This window comes from Gekko japonicus, unplaced genomic scaffold, assembly GCF_001447785.1.
Source record: "Gekko japonicus isolate JY-2015 unplaced genomic scaffold, Gekko_japonicus_V1.1 scaffold806, whole genome shotgun sequence".
NCBI classification, from domain to species: Eukaryota; Metazoa; Chordata; class Lepidosauria; order Squamata; family Gekkonidae; genus Gekko; species Gekko japonicus.
Window position 1 is genome coordinate 288,332 of NW_015160234.1, and position 20,404 is coordinate 308,735.

The following is a 20,404-nucleotide window of genomic DNA, read 5'->3' on the forward strand; positions in this document are numbered from 1 at the left end:
GTCGCCGCCACGGAGCCCGGCCGGGTCGGAGCCGGACGCAGGGGAGGACCGGACTTGCCTCCACCGCCGCCTCGGGGAGATCGAGCGGGGGGGATGGATTCTATTAATAAAATAAAATATATAAAAATATGTATACATTTGTCCCTATAGTTATTGTTATATGTTAAAGTAATTAGGGTTATACTGCAATAATAAAAATCCACTAAAATGAAAGTGTACCACACAACCTTTACAAGGCTTTCAACTGTTTCTGAAATACTAACATGCATGCATACTAATGTGCCTTTCTACATAGCGGCACATGTTTCATTAATTCCTGCCAGTAACTTCCCCTGATTTTTTGCCTGCTCAAGAGGTAATACAAGCATTACCTACATTATGAATAAAAAATAAAGACTAATCAGATTGCAGCCTAGAAATAGTGATAGGGCATCCACAAAAACATAAATAGTAATAACCACAAGTGAAAAAATAGGATTATGATCTTTTGTTTCCCAAACAAAGGGAATATAAACCTGACAGAATATACTTGCTGATGCCAATCAATCACTGTTCAAGGCGTAAATGAGAGACTTCACAGTCTGATCTGGAAGACAGCCATTAAGAAGTAACAAATGGTACAGAAAATTAGGTCCCCACCTGTACACATATCAACAAGCCAGTGCTGATAAACTAGTACCTAAAGCAAAGCAACTGTTCAAAAGAATAGATTTGGTTAATAGATGTAGTCTGTTTTCAGCAACAGAACCTCCTACATTATACAATCTAGGCAAAAGGAACAGTACAAGTAAATGCATACAACACTCAAAGACTAAAGGAATGGAAACTCTTCCTATAGATAAAAGCTCTTAGATCTACCAGCTTACACCTGCTCGGCTGTAACCAGCAGATGGCCACACAGCTGATAAAGAAACTGAAAATACCTCCCAGAATGCCTTTGATTGACTTGCTGATATATCAGCCTACAGCCTGGCCAGCCAACTAAGACAAGCAACACTGGCATTTAAAATCTAGAACTGACCAGAGCACTGGAGTTCCAAGCATATGTCCTTTACTTTGACATCTTCTTTTGAGAAGCATCAATAAGGTAATATCTGCCCTGACCTGGATAGCCCAGGCAAGCCTGATCTCATCAGATCTCAGAAGCTAAGCAGGGCCGATCCTGGCAAGTACTTGGAAGGGAGACCTCCAAGGAATACCACGGCTGGGACGCAGAAGCAGGGGATAGCAAGCCACCTCTCTGAAACATGTCTAAAGCCGATGGCCACAGTTCCTGAACAGACCAAAGTAGAAACAAAAAACTGTGCAAATCAGTTGCCAATTCAACTTCATTCGCCCATGGAAAGGCTTTTCTAGAAACTGTTTCTACAGTGTATTAGATAATCCTGAGTGATCCATGAAATTGTTGATGATGAATCAGTTGAAATGAAATAGACAGACACCACATGTATACATCACTGTTCAGTGTATACATCACTGTTCAGAACAGAAGAACTTGTGTCGAAGCGGCAGAACATTCCGGAGATCACCGTCTTCACTTGTATTTGATATGTTATACAAATATTGTACACTCTTTTGTATGAAATCTTTTTGATTAATATTTCAAATTTATTAGCGCAAACTCCTGCACAGTTTTTTTGTTTTTACTTCAACCTCTCTGAAACATCCAAGCCCCACCAGGGGTCATCAGAAGTCAACCTTGACTTCCAAGCACACAGACAAACACACACTACTCACCAAAAAAAGGTAATATCTAATTGTTTTCTGGTTATTCTAACTACTGAGCATGTTTCCTCAAATCCCAGAGATTTCTGCATGGCAATTATCTAGCTAAATTTAATTATACCTTCAGAAGGCAGTGATAGAGATATCTTGTACCTTAGAAAAAAAGAAAAGGAAAGGCATTTCCAATGAAGTAATGGTTTAAAATATACAGAACTAGACAACTGTTCAAATTGTAAAATTAACTACCAGGATTTACACCTTAACAGTTAGAGGACCACCAGAAGAATTTATACAGAAGCTAATCTTACAGGGCTAAAACTCGAAAAAGTCACTCCAAGATTTCTTACCACTATAAGCTTTATTACTCACAACACAAATTTGATCTAGCATGGAATTTAAGCAGACACTTCTTTATAATTAAAAGGATTTAGCCCCTTTAAGCTGCATGTACTTGGTGTGTGGGTATAATTTTTATTTTATTTCCCCCCCCAGTGCAATAGATGTATTTGCCAGAAGAGGGCATAAGAGAAATATCATTTTGCTTTGCTTAAAGTATGCCAATACTTAAATGAGCAAATTGCATAATTAGCCACAGTACTGTATTAATTTACAAAAATATATGAGATGAAAAATTATGACAGTTTATGCATATTACTTTCTTGTAATACCCTATCTCTGAAGAAGTGAGATGGGGCAAAGAAAACATTTTTGTTTACTTTTTAAATACTTCTATTACCCTTCCTTGTCACATCCCATGCATGCTTCTTCACCAGATACAAATAGGAAAATCCAATATGGAATTGCCTTCTACACTTGTTGCATTGGAAACCATGGGCCTAAACTGGATGCACCCTTGCATGTGCAGCATTTTGAAAGTAACAGAGAGCAAAGAGATAGCTGCAATCAGGTGGAGAAACTGCGACAGCAAACCAGGTGCAAATTCAGATACACTTCTGATAACATACTGCAATCCTTTAAACAGCTAATAGAAAGCTATCTTTCAATTTTTAAAAAATATCTTGTGGATAGTTTGGAGGACATACATCTGAGAGCATGCCCCCCCCAGTATCAAACACCCCCATTCTTTTCCTGCTTCTCTTCCCAGTCTCAGCCAGTAGAAAATTCATGCCTACATGCTATTCCATGCATTGCCAGTGTTTGCTTATAGTATGAGTCTGTACACTTCTCTGTTCCCACCAGTTAGGAAAGGGCTCTTCCCCCCAAACAATATTTTGCTGCATACTTCAGAAGTCCTTCCCATCTGAAGGACTCATCCACCCTGTTACCTACAGAGATCCCCTATACAAAAACACAGAACTGACACCTCACAGAGCTCCCTTTACTCCTAGTGTCTATGTAGCCAGAGGTACCGGCAGATGACATCTTAGATCAAACCAGAAAGTCATAGTCAGAATTAAACAGAATAAAGTGGCGTTGTGTACTGAGACAGTCAGGTCTATGTGAGAAACTACCACACTCTCAAATCATGTCCTTAGTTTGTGACCTCCACACCTAAAACAGAATGAATGACAGCTGCTTGCAGGACAATCAACTTACAATACATTCTCATGTATTGTACAATATAAACTGGCCTGGTGTTCCAACCAAGTCTCCAATCAACAGAACAGCACTCATTTCCTGACTCAATAGCATCACCCTTGAAGTAAGCACCCTGGAAATCTGCTTCCTGCCACTAGTAGAAAACAGCACACATTTTAAGTAATATCATTTCCCCACTGGCATATAGGCTCAGTTCCACCCTGGGACTGCCCCTCTCAGTCTCTGCCTTTTACTCTGCTTTTCTTTAATGTTTTTTCTTCCCAATTATCCAAGTTCGATACAGATCAGATCTAGTTCAACTAAAGCTTGCCTCTTCCTTTTTCACTCTAATTTCCCCCAAAATATCACCCCATGATCATACCTGCATACAGAGGTCATTTCGGGGGGGATCGCGGAGGATCGCAGTTCCCCCAGGTGAGGTACGGGGGGCGGGGCACATGACGAAGCCCCGCCCCCTGCTTCCGGCCCTCATTCAGCCAGGAGGAGGCAGGAAAAGAGGAAGGGTAGGTTGCTTCCTCCCTGCCTCTCCCCACCCCTGCCTGCCTGGGGCCAGGGAGGGCCTTCGTGGGGCTTCCTTGCACTCCCGCCGGCCTTGCAGGTCCACCGCCAGGCCCCTCATGGGGCTCGGCAGTGGAGCTGCAAGGCTGGCGGCGGCGGCCGGGACCGTTGGGGGCAGGGGGTGTGGCCTTATGACACACTTCTGGTGATGTCAGGGGGTGTGGCATATGCTAATGAGTTATGCTAATGAGTTCCCCTAGCTCTTTTTCTACGAAACGACCCCTGCCTGCATATACATGAACTTGAGATCCCATACATAGTAACAAGCTGTAACCTTTCCCTTGTTTTCATATTCATCATATCTACACAGGAAAACTTAATGGAAGGAAGAGGTGATTTGTTTCTATTTTATTTTTGTGACCTAAAACGAAATGGAATTGTGCACACATTAATGTGAATGTTAACTCCATGTTAATCAGAGTCCATGTTAAGTCCATGCTAATCAACTTGAACTTCGACAGTTCAATACTGTTTTTGCAGCTTGCTCTTAGAAGAAATGAACTAATTTTAGGCAGTGGTATTTCTTTAATGTGGGTACAGTTGTTGTATACATGACATTCTTCCATTAGACGTTTCAGAGACTGCTGTATCAATTGTCACATTAGTATAAAGACATTTTGTTTACTGTTTTAAAAGCAGAGCTATTGGATGAAATGCTGCTTTCAAATCTGTGTAAACAGCACGCAAGTATTATTATTTAGACCAGCACATATGCAGAAGGCAAGGGCCCTAATCCCCAAGGTGATGCAAATAACCAGGTTTATTCCTTCCTTTCAGTATAGCAACTCCCAATACCAAGCTATCAAATCACTTTTATAACTCCCAGAATGTATTGCGTACTTCGGCACAGAGAATTTCAGCATAGAAAAACTCAAGAAAACTCAAGGTGTGCACTTCCTCTTGTACATTTATACTGCTGGCTTTTCTAAACAAGTAACTCAGGTCTTTTAACCGGTTCCTCAAATCACAAGCAACAAAATAACACTTACAAATCCAATTACCTATGCTGTGACACAATGGCCTGATTCAGACCCACAACTTAAACCAGAATCTAGGGTACAAGAATGGACTACAGCTCACACAAATCTTGCCTCCACCTCTTATATGAAATTTCCTCATACCACTTTTTAACTGATTAGTGTTCCAGTTTAATTTTGTTAAGATTAAGCTGGTCACACTCTTCAAGACACTGCAATCAGCATAGTTTTAGAGCAGACATATATCACACTGATCTGGGATAGAGCAGAGGGATGGGCAAACACACAAATTTGTCATCTGTTGCTGTTTCCTAAACCTTGGTTATACCAGCAGGTCTGAATCTGGTCAGTGTTAATGCCATAATGTCAGGAACTACACCTTACATACTATGCACTACGCTAACACATAGGGATTCAAGTGTCTTGTGTGTTAAAAGCAGCTGCCCCTTACTCAAGTCTATAAAACTGGCATATTTTTATTTCTACAGAATGTCCTTCAAGATCTCTGCCTTCCTAATCAACATAGAATCATAGAGGTGAAAGGAACCTCCAGGGTCATCTAGTCCAACCTCCTGCACAATGCAGGAAATTCACAAATACCTCCCCCCTCCCACACCCACAGTGACCCTGTTCCACGCCCAGAAGATGACAAAAAAACCCTCCAGGATTGCTTCCTGACCCCAAAGTGGCAATCAGCATTTCCTGGGCATGTAAAAAAGGGCCACAAGAACTAAGCACTGAGGCAACTCTTCCTGCCCTCCCTCTCATGATCTGCCTAAATTCACAGAATCCACATTGCTGTCAGATGGCCACCTAGCCTCTGTTTGAAAACCTTCAAAGGAGGAGAGCCCACCACTTCCAAAAGATTGTAGGAGTTCTGTTTCAGTTGAGTTCTCCAAAAAGTCATGATTGGAGAATGAGCCATGTTGGTCCAGTCGATCAACCTTGTCCTTTGGAGTTCTTAGGTTTTTTCCAGCAGAGCCTGCCAGAGACTTCTTAGTAGAGGTGGTCAGTTGCAACAATCTTGAAGTTGCTGGTTTCTCATGTAGGTCAGAAGGTTTCATTACTTTGGAGGGTGTTAATAATGGTTCAGCCGCTGCTACATTTAAACAGCGAGCTGGAAAAATTCCTTTTGGAAAAAACATTTTTTTCTGTTTGTGAATCAATGTAGGAATATAAGAGGATTTAAAAGTGAATAGGACTGTGATTGTAGTGCATGGTTTAAAAAAACCAAATTAGACCAAGTTCACAAAGACATTTTCACTAAATGATTGTTCCCCATCTTGGCCCTCTCCCTCTGTAACTGCAAATAGTTAAGCAGACTTGGTTTGGCTGAAAGATTAAGTTTTGTGACTTCTTGCAGTATTTACCAGCAACATCAGATGCACAATCAGTTCCTAAAGAGATAGGTTTGGCATTCAGAGGCTTTTCCTGGGGCATCACAGTTGTAGGAGGCAAATGCACTGATTGCGGCTGACATATTTTTCGAATTTCATCTGTTAACTGCTTTATGTCGGATGCCAGACTTGAAACCTTCCCTTCGATATTTTTAATATTTTCAAAAAAGCTTTTAACTGTTCTAGCAGTAAGTTCAAGAAGTGCTAGTCCAGTAGGCTGGGTAACAATATCGTCATTACTGGAACAGTTACATTGTGATTTTAAGTGGCACGCCCCTAGCTGAGTATCAGCTTCTTCTTCTTCTTTTTAATAATATATTTATTAGGTTTTCAAGATAATATATAGTTATACATAGCTTGTAAACAAGAACATCATCAGAAGTACACATATAGACTGGAAATATTTTTTCAGCTAATTTAAAATTGAATTACTCTATTTAAGCTTGAACATAATACTATTTGATATCCAAACATTTATTTATAAAATTTTATACACTTTATTTCCCTCATTAACTAGTATTGAAAATTAATACAGGTTAACTAACCAGTTCTATCATCATTACAAGACCATATATACCCATTTTCCAACAACATTTTAACCAAGATAGACATTTCTACCCTAACTATGCATCCTTTCTAACTAAGCACCTACCCCTTCAATTTTCACCTTAGCACACTATCTCTCCTTATATATAATTGAGTAAGAACATTCTATATGAACATTCTAAATTTGGCCCAACTAAGCACCTACCCCTTCAATTCCTTAGCACACTATATCACTATAAACTTTTAATTCCTAGCAAAGATTTTCAAGATCAAATTCTTCCAGCAGGGCAGACATCAGAAAAAGTAAAAGATTCATCTCTTCCATACAATTTAACTTTTCTTCTTCGGGTCTGTAATCTTTTTTTTCGTAGCAACATGTCTAGATGTTTCCTTTCCTTGCATGTATGGTAAATTCTTTCCATGCTGCTTCCTTTAACTCTCTGCAAATCATACGCCCATATTGTATTGTCCCCTTTAAACTTCCAAGCACGCCGCTTTTTCCTTTTCTTTTTCAGAGTTCTTTCTTTTTTAAAGTGTAATTTTGGTTCCAGCTTTTTTGATGGTACCCTCTTTACCTCTGTCCTGCTTACTGTCCTCTTTCCCAATATTTGAATTGGTGAAGGAGGTGAGGGGGAAGTCTCAGCATTGTCTTTCCCTTGCTGACATATCAAATTTTGTGTTACATTCTGGGTACACTGTTCCAATTTTTCCTTATTTTCCAATTCCAATTGTGTGTTATTTATTTTTCCTAGTATATTTGCACATGCTTCTTCAACACCTTTCCGTATTCCTTCCCTCAAAATTTCCAAAAGTTGCTCTACATATATCTCTCCTACCAGAGTGTTTTCATCCACTTCCTCCTCCTCCTCGCCTACTTCGGACACCATTTTAGTTGTTGAATAATTGAAGACTAATGAGCACACACTAAAAAGTTCATTTAACAGTTTTTGGCTTCCATATCTTCAGCTAAAAGCCCAGAAAGCACGTAAGCCGGCAGCCTAGTTAAAAGTTATGTCAGGGAGGATAAAACATTATAAAACCTTTAGGAGTCGGAGCTTTGCCCAACGCGTCTTGCTGCGAGCCCGACTAAATGTATACAAGAACAAGTGATCTTTTACAACAGGAGTAACTGTCCATAATAATCATCTAGCTTTGCCATGTTAATTTAGCACTTGTAGTGAGAGAAAACCCTGATCTCAACCATGCCCTAAAATGATTAGAATCAACCTTGATAAACTCTAGTACAGCAATTTTATGCAGAAGCTTTCTTGCTAAATAATAGGAACATTCAGATGTAGATGTTGACACGAACTATCAAGGCTACCTCTCTGGATAAAATGAAATTATATAAACTATTACTGAATGAAAAGCGTTCTTCTTCTTCATCCACACCAGCATGCTTCTTGCGTGGGCTGGCCCCACACCTTATGATCGGCCCAAGGGAATCAAAGCCATAAAATGTGGGACCAGCCCAAGCATTGTAATCCTTACATATAATGTAAGGCCTCTTTCAAATCGTGATAGGCCCAACACATGAAAATGGCTTTTCTTGCACTGAGGCTTCGATTAAAGGTCTGGTTTCAGGGTCAAAGATGCAGCCTGAATCATGGTCTGACTATCTACTCAAGGCAAGAGTAAGGGGGGCAAAATCCCACTGCATGAAAGGGAGCCCAGTTAAAATTATTTGCCCATGGATGCTCATGGATCCTACTGGATTCCAGAATGCTCTAAGTGACTAAGATTTCAAACATTTTTGTTGAGGCTGCAATGGGAATTTGGAAAGTAAAGCTCCCTGAAGCTATCAACAAGGATGCCCATCGGCAACCTCTTCGACTATCCTGAATAGTGCTGGTGGAAAACTCATACTGAATCTGATAGAACACCCTACAGAGCCCACAGGAAGACCTATGAAACAGTAGTGACAGCAAAAAAAAAAAAGTTACTTCTCAGCTATGGGACAGAAACAGCCATGATGGCTTGGCTGATGGCCTCCATCTGAATGTAGACAAAGGCCATGCTTCTTTGTTGCTCCTACTGGACTTCTCTGCAGCCTCTGATACAGCAGACCATTCCATCTTGTCGAGGCATTTGGAGGCAGAAATAGGTCTCAGGGGATGTGCTTTGGACTGGTTCAAATCATTCCTCACAGATCAGACTCAAAAAGCTGCCGTCAGAGACCATCTGGCCAGCTGTATGGGATCTGTGCTATGGGGTTCCAGGGGATGCAGTCCTATCCTTCATTCCATTCAACCTCTATGTAAAGCACTTAGGACAAATCATTCATAGTTTTGGGGTTGGCTGTCATCTATATGCCGATGACGTCCAGCTCTATATCCCATCTAAATCTCCTGATGATCCAGTAGAGGTCCTGTATCACTGCCTGTCCATTGTAGTTAAATGGCTAAGAGTGAACAAATTGAAATCCTAACAATACAGAGGTAACTTTGATTATGAAGGCAGAGATCTTGAAGGACATTGTGCTTCCCACCTTTCATGGGATTCAGCTGACCCTCACTGATTCCATCAAGAACTTAGAGGTTATACTGAATCCAGCATTACTCTTGAGGAAGCCAATTAATGCAGCTGCAGAAAAACAAACAAGCCCTCTTTCTACCAACTTAGTTTAGCCTGGAAATGGTCCCCTACATTCTTGACTGATCTGGCCACCTATACCCCTGCCACAGTCACAGTAAAACTAGACTACTAGGTCAACCCTCAAAACCAACTCAGAGACTCCAGTTGGTGCAGAATACCACAGCTTGATTAATATCAGGAGCTGGGTGGAGTACACATAGTAAGCCAATTTTGCAGTCACTTCACTGGCTGCCCATCAGTTACAGAGGAGGAGGAGGTGGAGGAGGAGGAAGAGGAAATTGGATTTGTACCCCACCCTTCACTATCTGAAGGAGTCTCAGAGTGGTTTACAATCCCTTTCCCTCCCCACAACAGACACCCTGTGAGGTAGGTGGGGCAGAGAGTGCTCTCCCAAGAACTGCCCTTGAGAGAACAGCTCTGAAAGAACTTATGACTGACCCAAGATCACACCAGCAGCTGCACGTGGAGGAGTGGGGAATCAAACTCAGTTCTCCCAGATGAGTCCACACTCCTAACTACTACACCAAACTGGCTCTGAATTAAATTCAATGTATTGCCTGTCACATACAAAGTCCCAAATACCTGCATAACTGCCTCTCTCCAGATGCTCTGTCACAACAGCATCGCTCATCTGAATGGGGCCTTCTGCAGGTGCCACCTTGCAAATGGTCAAAATCAGTTAACTGCCAGTAATGGTGCATTCTCTATTGAGGCCCCCACTTTATGGAACAGCCAGTCTGAAGAGATAAGAAAGGCTCCTACTCTCCTGGAATTTTAACAACTATACAAAATGGAATTATTCAAGAAGACTGCTTTAATAAAGGGAAAGACTGTAGACTATACTACTGTAAATTTCCACATCATTTAATATGCCATGTTTATACTTCTGCTTTGTTTCAGCTTTATTCCAGATTTTTACAGTCCCCGTCTCTATTTCCAGCTCCTGCCAACCTAGCAGTTCGAAAGCAAGAAATTGCAAGTAGATAAATAGGTACCACTTCGGTGGGAAGGTAACAGCGTTCCGTGCGCCTTGGTGTTTAGTCATGCCGGCCACATGACCACGGAAACGTCTTCGGACAGCGCTGGCTCTTCAGCTTTGAAACGGAGATGAGAGTCAGATTCGACTGGCTTTCGAGCAAGGAAACCTTTACCTTTACCTTATCCTATTACATAGTTTATTGGACGTCCCATCCTATTGAGTGTGTCGACTTACACTGTATAATCCACCTTGAGTCTCAATGAGAAATGCAGACTATAAATAACATTTATTCCCACCCACCTGTGCCCAATGCAAACTGTAGAAGCTCCACTGGCTTACCAAGGTTGCTGCCACATCCACTTGTTAAGGTAAAATGGAAGGGGAAGGAGAAATTAGGAGAGAGGAAGTGATCTCATGTGGCATGAGAGAAAGAAAGGGGTCTCAACAGGGTGTGTAAAACATGGGGCCCAGGTTTTTTATACAGTACTGCTAATGTACATGGCACTATACAATGCAACAACAACAAAAAAGACAGATCTCTAGTCCAAGGAGCCTACAATATAAATTAATTACACCACTTCTCTCCTTTCACACTATGTCACTTTTCATGAATCCTTTAATGATTAAGCTACACAATGCTTTCCTTTTGGATTTTGTGAGTTATTCAATTTATTGAATGTCTTTGAAGATTCAGAGTGCTACAATTCTGGTGAGGCACTACCATAAAATTACGTATTTCAAACGGAATTTCCCTGAGCACTTCTTGATGTTATTTTGAAGTCTTCTGTAACTCTAGGAAATTAATCACTTTTTTCCCTGTAGTAGAAATTGAAGGCAGTATATCTTCTCCATGATTTTTGGCTTAATAAAGCCATACTCTTTTATACCTGCCAATTCATGTTATTTCTCCTATATACATTAACTGCACACTAATACCAATACATTTTAAATATTTTAACTCAATTACACACAATCTCTATGTGCATAAACATTTTCCCTCCCTTTCATTAGCTCACCTTACATCCCCAGTGATTTCTAATTCATCCTTCCAGTAACTGCACATCTGTAAACAGAAGGCATTGTTACCCCACTTTACCATTCTAGTAAGTATACAAGTAACAGGAGCTTCAAGGAAATGCTAACTGCAAGGCCCATAGTTAAAGTGGCATCACCATTACAGTTTCCTGGATATTTTAAAGGCTAACTCACAGTCAATAACCTGATTAAAGGTAAAGGTTCCCTTGCTCGAAAGCCAATCGAGTCCGACTCTAGGGTTGCGGTGCTCATCTCCATTTCAAAGCTGAAGAGCCAGCGCTGTCCGAAGATGTTTCCGTGGTCATGTTGCCGGCATGACTAAACACCAAGGCGCACAGAATGCTGTTACCTTCCCACCTATTTATCTACTTGCAATTTCTTGCTTTCGAACTGCTAGGTTAGCAGGAGCTGGAACTAGAGACAGGAGCTCACTCCGTCATGTGGCAACTCGGGTCTCGAACTGCTGAACTACTGACCTTCCACTGCCTGCAGTTCAGCATCTTAACCACTTGAGCCACCGCAGGTCCTATAATCTGATTACATTAACATTATTAAAAAATAGCATCTATGTTTGGGGTAGATAACTTCAAAATGTGCAAACACCCACATGCTAAGTATACAAACCAAAATTCACAAGTTAGAGGTTAACCCCAGCCTGTACTCACTGTGACAAAACAGGACAAAATTGATTTCATCTGTAAAATAACTACTGTATCTCCCATAAGGAAAACTAACAGCAGAAGTATCAGTGGCTAACACAAACATGTTCACACACTACCAACAGAGTATCAAGAATTAAATAATTATTTGATGAATTTGTCAACAAGCTTTTCACACTTTATTTATTTTACTTCACAAAATTTATACCCCACCTTTCTGCCCTCATATGGTCCACCAAGGTGGCTAACAAACTAAAAACATCCATAATAAAAATCACATTTAAAAAAACATTAAAGCCCACAAAAATACATAATTAGAACCAGAGCTCTTTTTGTAGAAAAAGCCCAGCAGGAACTCATTAGCATAATAGGCCACACCCAACAGCAGACACTCATTAGCATATTAGGCCACACCCCTGACAGCACAGCTCATTAGCACATTAGGCCGCACCCCCATGTTACCAGAAGTGTGGTTATCCAGCCACACCCACCTTTTGCTTGTTATTCTGTTTACCTTGTTTGTTGTCAAAACCCAGGGCTTTTTTGTAGCAGGAACTCCTTTGCATGTTATGCCACACACCCCTAATGTAGCCAATCCTAATGAGTTCCTGCTGTTGGGTGTGGCCTATTATGCTAATGAGTTCCTGCTGGGCGTGGCCAACTTGGGAGCCAACCGGAACTCCGTTCCTGTGCGTTCCTGCCCCAAAATAGCCCTGATTAGAACAATTAAAACCAGAGAAGCAACATACACACAAAAGCATTAAGAAATTAAAATAATGGGCAGAAAGGGGGAATGAAACAGGACTCAGCCATCTCCTTCTATTGCCATCTCCTCCAGCAGGTGAACCCCAGCCTTCGCCTGCTGGCAAAAGATGGCAATTGAAGGGGACAGATAAGTCTTTTGGGGGAGGGGGTCCAGAGTTTTGGTACCATGACAAAGAAGGCCCTTTCCCACATTGCCACTGCCTAATCTCAGAAGGCATGGGCACTTGAATCAGGCACTCAGAAAATGACTGTAGTGGGTTGGGTAGGTTCATAAAGGAAGTAGACAGTCTTGCAAGTATTTTAGTCCCAAACCGTAAAGAGTTTTAAAGGTCAACAGCAGCACCTTGATTTGTGCCTGGCAAGGATTGGAAATCAGAATACGTAGGCCAAGCCTGGAGTAATAAGGTCCTTACAATGAACTCCAGTCAACATCCAACTTACAGTATTCTGCACCAAGAGAAATTTCCAAACACTTTTCAAGGGTAGCCCCACGTAGAGCACATTGCTGTAATCTAATCTAGATGTAACCAGGGTACCCACCACAGTGGCCAGATTTTTCTGTCCAGGAAAGGCCACAGCTGGCTAACCAGTCAAAGCTGGTAAAAGGTGCTCCTGGCCACAGCTGCCACCTGCTTATCCATCAGCAGGACTGGGTTGAAGAGCATCCCCAGACTATGGGCCTGGTCTTTCAAGAGGAGTGCAACTACATCCAGAACAGGTGACACCTTGAGGGTTTCTACAGCCTCCCTAGGATCAATTGACAGTGCAAGATAGAACCGAATGTCATCTGTGTATTGGTGACATTTTTAAAACCAGCCCGAATCTCCAGATGACCTCACCCACTGGTTTCAATTAAGGGACATAGGGGACAAGATGGAGACTTGTTGGACCCCACAGGCCAAAGGGCTGAACAGCAGTCCCCCAGCACCACCTTCTGAAACCTACCCTCCAGGTGCCTCCCAATCCCAGCTGAGAAAGGCAATCCAGAAGGCTACAATGATCAAAGGTATCAAAAGTCACTGAGAAATCCAGAAGAATCGATACAACAGGACTCCCTCTATCTACCTCCCAGTGCAGGTCACCCACCAGGGCAACCAAGGCTGTTTCAGTCTTATTTGTTGTTATTTAGTCGCACAGTCGAGACCGACTCTTCGCGACCCCATGGACCAGATCATGCCAGGCCTTCCGGTCTTCCGCCATCCTCTGAAGTTTGCTCAATTTCATGTTCGTTGCATCTATGACACTGTCTAACCATCTCATCCTTTGCCGTCCCTGTCTTCTTTGACCTTCAATCTTTCCCAGCATCAGGGTCTTATAACCTGGCCTAAAACCATATTTGAAAGGATCTAAACAATTTACTTCATCCTGGAAAGCTGTGATTTCAACCTAAAGTGTCTTCTCCTTATAGGAACTTGATCTATGGTGGTAAATAAAATTAATCACAGCATGAGGGGCTTTAATGAGGAGGTAGAATCCAGTAAAATGGCCAGGGGAAGGAGGGGTTATTTCACCTGATTCCACTGCAGCACCCCCACAATGAGATGTATTTCATTCAAGCAAATGCTTCAACCCTCTCAAAGGAGTTTTGGAACACAATACTGAGCTGCTAGGGGGGAAAGAAGGCTAGGAAAAATCTGTTCCACCAATTCTATCCGGTTTACACACTAGGTCCAATCTCATTAAAAAAAAAAAAACCTTTTCTAAGAGCTTACTACATCCAATCATTTAGCTGCTAATTATTTGCTCCTAAAGAATTAAGCCAGTGCAAATTATATCCAAGAGACAGTCTCTATTGAATCCAGATGTAAAAGACCACAATAAACTATGGTCTGATCAAACTCTAGTGTATTATGACATTTATCATGATCCAGCAGGGCTCTTCTTATGTCCTTATCTAAATTCAGGCTGCCCAACCTGTGGGTTATCAGTAGATACGACACAGCAGTTTGTACTACTTGTCAATTGAGGATTTTAGTAACTTTTGTTTCTAATGACATCTAATTCAGAAATGCTCTAGGATACAGTCAGGGAGCATTTGGTGTTGCTTCTTCAAGACTCCTCTTCCCTCCCTACCTTCCTGCACCTTCCATCAATTCCCAAACACCCCTTCCAGTGATGACTTGCTAAGCAGGTGCATAAGCACCTACAGAGAACAAATCCAAAGAGCAATGGGACAAAAGTTCTTGCTCAGTTCCATGGGTTCATTCTGTCTCCCAACATACATAATAGAAATTGGTTCACACAAAACATATTAATACAGCCCGCAATCCACCAACTGTTGTACTTTCTTCCTCATAAAGAGAGCTCTCCCTTTAAACCCTTCTTATGTCCAGAGAAAGAACATCTGAGTTAGTGATCTGGCCATTATTGCATTTGCTTTCCCCCAGGAGTTTATTTTACAAGGTTAGGGAATGTCACAAATCAGCGGGTGGGGGGAGGAGGCTGTCTAAGATGTATTTGTTTCAGTTACATACTTCGGGAAAGGCAGTGAAACAGCCCAAAAGAGGAAAGGGTGGGTGACTGAAAACTACCTTAGCTGGGGAAACAGTCCAAACATTTCAGAGGAAGCTTGGCTTGTCCTAAGCCTGCCTATCAATTTGCTGCCTATTTATTGGGAACTAGAAATAAGGCCCGTTGTGGAAATAAATACAACGGGATCTAGAAAGAGGCTCTGGGAGAGTGCTCTGGCTTTGGGCAAACAGTGTCAGTCTGCTTTTAAAACATGAATCTGGGACCTGCACACCACCAGAATACAGCAGATTCCATATGCAACTGACATTCCAACTGCCTTGCGGGGGGGGGGGGGTTTGAGGTGGGGAATGGAGTGAAGTCCAATCAGCTTCCATATGAAAAGACCAGGTTGTCGCGGCAGTTGTGGTGTGGGCGGGACCCGGGCTTTGCCTTCTGATTGGTGGCGATATATGCTGAGGAGCAGTGCCATCAGCCATACACTAAGGGAGTGCATTTTAGAATTAGAACTTTGGCACCCACTATTCAATTATATATAAGGAGAGATGACCAATAACAGCAGCAGGGCAATACAAAGGAGCTTGGAACAGCATTCAGGAATTCTGCCTGAGGTAGTAAAGAAGCCAAATAGTAGATTAACTGGAGCATACAAAACAAAGTTTGAGTCCAGTGGCACCTTTAAGACTAACAAAGTTTTACTCAAGGTATAAGCTTTCATATACAAGCACACTTCTTCAGATGCCTTGAATAAAACTTTGTTGGTCTTAAAGGTGCCACTGGACTCCAACTTTGCTCTGCTGCTTCAGACCAACATGGCTACCCACCTGAATCTATCTTCACGGAGTATACAAACTTACTGTGGTCTACTAGGCAGACTAACCAAGATTTGTGCAACAAACCGTGAGCTAAGCAAACCATGTCTTATCATAACCATAAAGCCACTTTTATCATTTGGACTCAGATTCACAATGAGCATAAACCTAAAAATACCACAGACTACTTCACTCTCCCTCTGCACTGCCAGGAAGAATTTACAGCCCTCTTCAAACCCAAGGTTCCATGCATGTTTAGGATGAAAGAGGATTCAAAGGTACCATTGACTGAAAGTATAGAACTGGAGATGATATTTTGAATATTGGGGTTTAATATTTTACTGCCCTGATATTATCCCCCCCCAAAAAAAACCCCAACCAAGATTGGGTAAATAACCCTTAGTTCCAATAGTGAAAATCTGACCAACTTACAGCATTAAACTATAGCTACTGCACAGTTTAAAAGATCACTGGTTTTCAGCTGGGGAGTCAGAAGAGCAAGATTCGAGTCCAGTAGCACCTGGAAGACAAACAAAATATCCAAGGAGTCCCTCCTTTGCAACACCCCTTTATATCCCTGACTGGGGATATAAAGGCTCAATGATCTATCTCAAATCCTACTTGTATGTGACGAAGGGAGTTTTAACTCTTAAAAGCTTATACCCTGGAAATCTTGTTGGTCTAATTTATAAAAAATTCTTTCTAGACTTCTATCCTGCCCCTCCTCTGGGTCACAGAGCCTGGGATGGCTCCTTAAGGTGCTGCTGGACCTTCTTGCTCTTCTGCTGCAGACCAACACAGAAACTGGGAGTCAGGTTCCATTAGTGGGTCACATCAATACCTAAAGCTGAACACAACAATGATTGCAACACCATTTTTTTTCCTGATGTGTTTAGGGTATTACTTTAAGAGACTGAGAAAGAAGAAGGAGGAGAGGTACACAGCTGGGGGAAGACTAGACTTATTTCCATATTACAAGTTTGGGCTAAAGATTGGTCTGAAATTGGAAAATGAGGAGATTGGATCTATACCCCACTCGTCTCAGAGCGGCTTGCAATCTCCTTCCCTTCCTCTCCCCACAACAGACACCCTGTGAGGTAGGTGGGGCTGAGAGGGCTCTCTCAAGAACTGCTCATGAGAGAATAGCTCTGAAAGAACTGTGACTGACCCAAGGACACCCAGCAGCTGCATGTGGTGGAGTAGGGAATCAAACCCAGTTCTCCAGATTAGAGTCTGCTGCTCTTAACCACTACACCGACTGCTCTGGACTACTGCAGTTGCTTTTTTGTTCTTTTGTCACCCATGACACATTATGCAAATGTAAAGTATGCAAAGAACTTATTTGCTTGATCTTACAGTCCTCTGATCAGAGAATTAAGAAAATAGTTCAGCCTCATTTATACAGTCCTGTCTGTGAACTTTCAAACCATCTTAAAAATTAAAATGTAAGAAGACAAATTTGAAACCCAGATCATGGAACTTCTTTTACGAACCTAGTGAATCACTGTAATATGCAGTGCTTCTCAGCCCAAGACTACAAACATTATTCTGACTTCTGAAATCAGGATTCTCTGCTATTCCCAGTGCTTCATCATTCCCCACAAGCAACTCCATATCTATTAAGGAAGTGACTTCCTGATGTATGCTAAGTTGGAGCAAGCATCAACCCACTGAAATATGACTCACTCCTAGAGCTTGCGATGAACAGTGGAGGAAGGGCAACACAATAAAACATCCGGGAAGTTCTAGGTCAAACATTCCAGGCAACCACAGAGGCTGTTTTCCCAGCCTACAGAATAATCTAACAAGTTCTAATTCACACAAAGAAGCAAGACTATTTTAGAAGTACAGGGTTATTACCAGCCTACTCAAACAGGTATACAAGCAACTGTCAAACTCTGTCTTTGTTATTTCTGGAGTGTGTTAAGTGTAAAGAAGGTGTACTATCACACCTAGAGCAACAATTCTGAATTGCAGAGTAATTACTGACAATAGACTTTAGATAAAGCTGCTCAATTCTAAGTATAAGTACTTTAATATGAAAACAATATGAACGTAAGTATTTCAGCCTGCTAGGGACTGAAATCTCCCCTGACACCTGCCATCATAGCCTAAAAACAAACAAATCGACATTCATTCAAAACCACATGATCCTTTCCATTATGCTCTTTTTTGTCTTGTGTACTTGTACATCACAATGCTTTTCATCAGTTCTCATCATATCCATGCTCTTCAGTGTGTTCCCTTCCAAACTTCACAGAATACTCAAACCTGAGATGTCTCACTTCAGCATTATGACCCTGTTCCCTCAAGGTGTATTTCCCTTTCTTTTTACCAATTACATGAAATATGCAGACATATGAGTCTTCTCAAAGAGGGGAAAGGAGGAGCTTAATTAACTCTTGACACTTTTTCTAAAGTGAACAGTATCCAGAAGCTACCACCTCTATCTTGGATGCTCACCTTCCAAGTTTCAATATGCACATGGGATGGCTGTGATTATTCACTGGTGCTAATATGGGGGGGGGAGGGCAGCCATGCATGTTGAGCCTAAAGAAGCAAGACCCATTGAGTACAATGGGCCTTATTCTCAGGTAAAACAGTTTAAAATTCCAGCTGCAGTGTTTCACAGTGGACTGAAATCCCTACAAATGCTTCAGGCAAGGCAGGGTATAAATATTTTATTTTAAAATGAATAAATTTAACACATGGAATTATAGCTTCTTCATCAGAGATTTACAAGGTATAATGGACCTCTTCTGAACATCACTCTAAAGAATGTTATCTCTGGTTCAGGGCTGAGGTTGATCACTGGAAGAAAAATGGAAGGTTCTGGGACTGACTGCTGATAACTGCTGTTTCAAATGACGCCTGATCTTTGAAGGATACAGAGATGCTTTTATCACAGCTTAAAGCTTTTACCTCCCAACAACCACAAAGACTGAAATGACTATCAACACACACAATCAATGTCAGGAAGTAGGTGTAATTATGACAATGATAAGCAGTAAGTGATGACAGAAGTCAAACTTTTCAGCTTAGGAAGAAAAACCCTTTCACTAAGAAAGAACACAGCAAAATTTTATACAAATATGCACAGGGTGACCAAAAAGAGGAGACAGAGCTTTCCTTCTCTCTCCTCAAACACTAGAATTCAAAAGTACTCAATAAACTGGAAGGGCAAGTGGGTCGAAGGCAGAAAAACCTCACACAGTTTCACACCACCAGCAACTGACTTGTGGAACCTGCTGCCACAGGATGCGGTGGTAGCCACTGGCACAGGTGGCTTCAAAAGAGAAGACTAAACAAATCCATGAAGAATGAGACTCTCACTGAGGGTTACCAGAAAAAGTGGCCATATAGAACCTCCACATCCAGAGGCATCGATCCTCTGAAGGACAACTGTTAAGAGGCTACAACAGGGAGACGTTCGGCGCCTCGGCTCCTCTGCTAGTCGTCCACGGCCAGAAAACAATCGTGCTGGATCTGGGCCCGGGGCTCTGACCCAGCCACCGGTCAGGCCCTTCTTGAGTTCTGAAGGAAGTCAAAGCCCCATGAAAGCTGTCCGGCCTTCAGGAGTCCCTACCCTCTCCTTCCCACTCCCGCGCCCAACACCACAAACACCCCTAGACACAACGAGGCCCTCTGAGCAGACCTCCACCCTCCCTCCTGTCAACCCTCCTTCCCTCAAATCGCCCCTTCCCCCTCCCCCCCCCCTCCGCCCGGCCAGGTGACTCACCCTTGGCCTCGCAGTCCGCGCAGTACTTGTTGTCCTCCTCCCGCAGAAGCTTGGCCAGGATGGCCTGGTGCTGCTCGTTCTGCTTCTGCGCCTTCTCCCGGCACGAACGGGTGGACATGGCGAAGGGAGGAAGGGCAAGGGGGGAGGGGAGGGGAGAGGAGAGGGACGGGAGGGGGAAAGAGACTGAGCGAGAGAGAGAGGAAGGGGGGTGGGAGTGGGAGGAGAGGCAGAAGGCAGCGCGAGGCAGGCGCCCAAACAGCCGTGCGGACGAGGACGAAGGAAAGGAAGGGCGAGTGGACGCAGTCCGAACAGCTAAAAGGAAGCAACTCCAAGCAAGCCGGCAAGCCAGCGGCGGCGGCGCTCTCTCCGGCTCTTCCCTCCTCCTGTCACGCCAACACTGAGAGGAGCGCACGCCGACTCAGCCAACCAGCGGCCACCGGGAAGGCAGGCAAGGAAGGGGCCGGCCCCTGGAGCGGCTTCCTCAACCGGAACTACTAGCGACCGACGGGCGCAACATCCGCCGCCTAATGCGGCCTCAGTTTCTGCCAATGCCCAGCTGAAGTGGGGAGGCGCTTTTCTTCCCCTCTT

General features: G+C 42.7%; 1 protein-coding gene across 2 annotated transcripts in view; it reads right to left on the reverse strand.

The window, feature by feature from the left end:
• Nucleotides 1-20,256, reverse strand: part of SMAP1 (small ArfGAP 1) — a 100,663-nt gene extending 80,407 nt beyond the window's left edge. For both annotated transcript variants that reach the window (XM_015412694.1, XM_015412701.1), the window contains exon 1: nucleotides 19,817-20,256. In XM_015412694.1, the coding sequence (XP_015268180.1) occupies nucleotides 19,817-19,934 (118 nt within the window). In that variant the 5' untranslated portion in view covers nucleotides 19,935-20,256. The remainder of the gene's footprint in view (nucleotides 1-19,816) is intronic.
• Nucleotides 20,257-20,404: the final 148 nt, after the last annotated feature.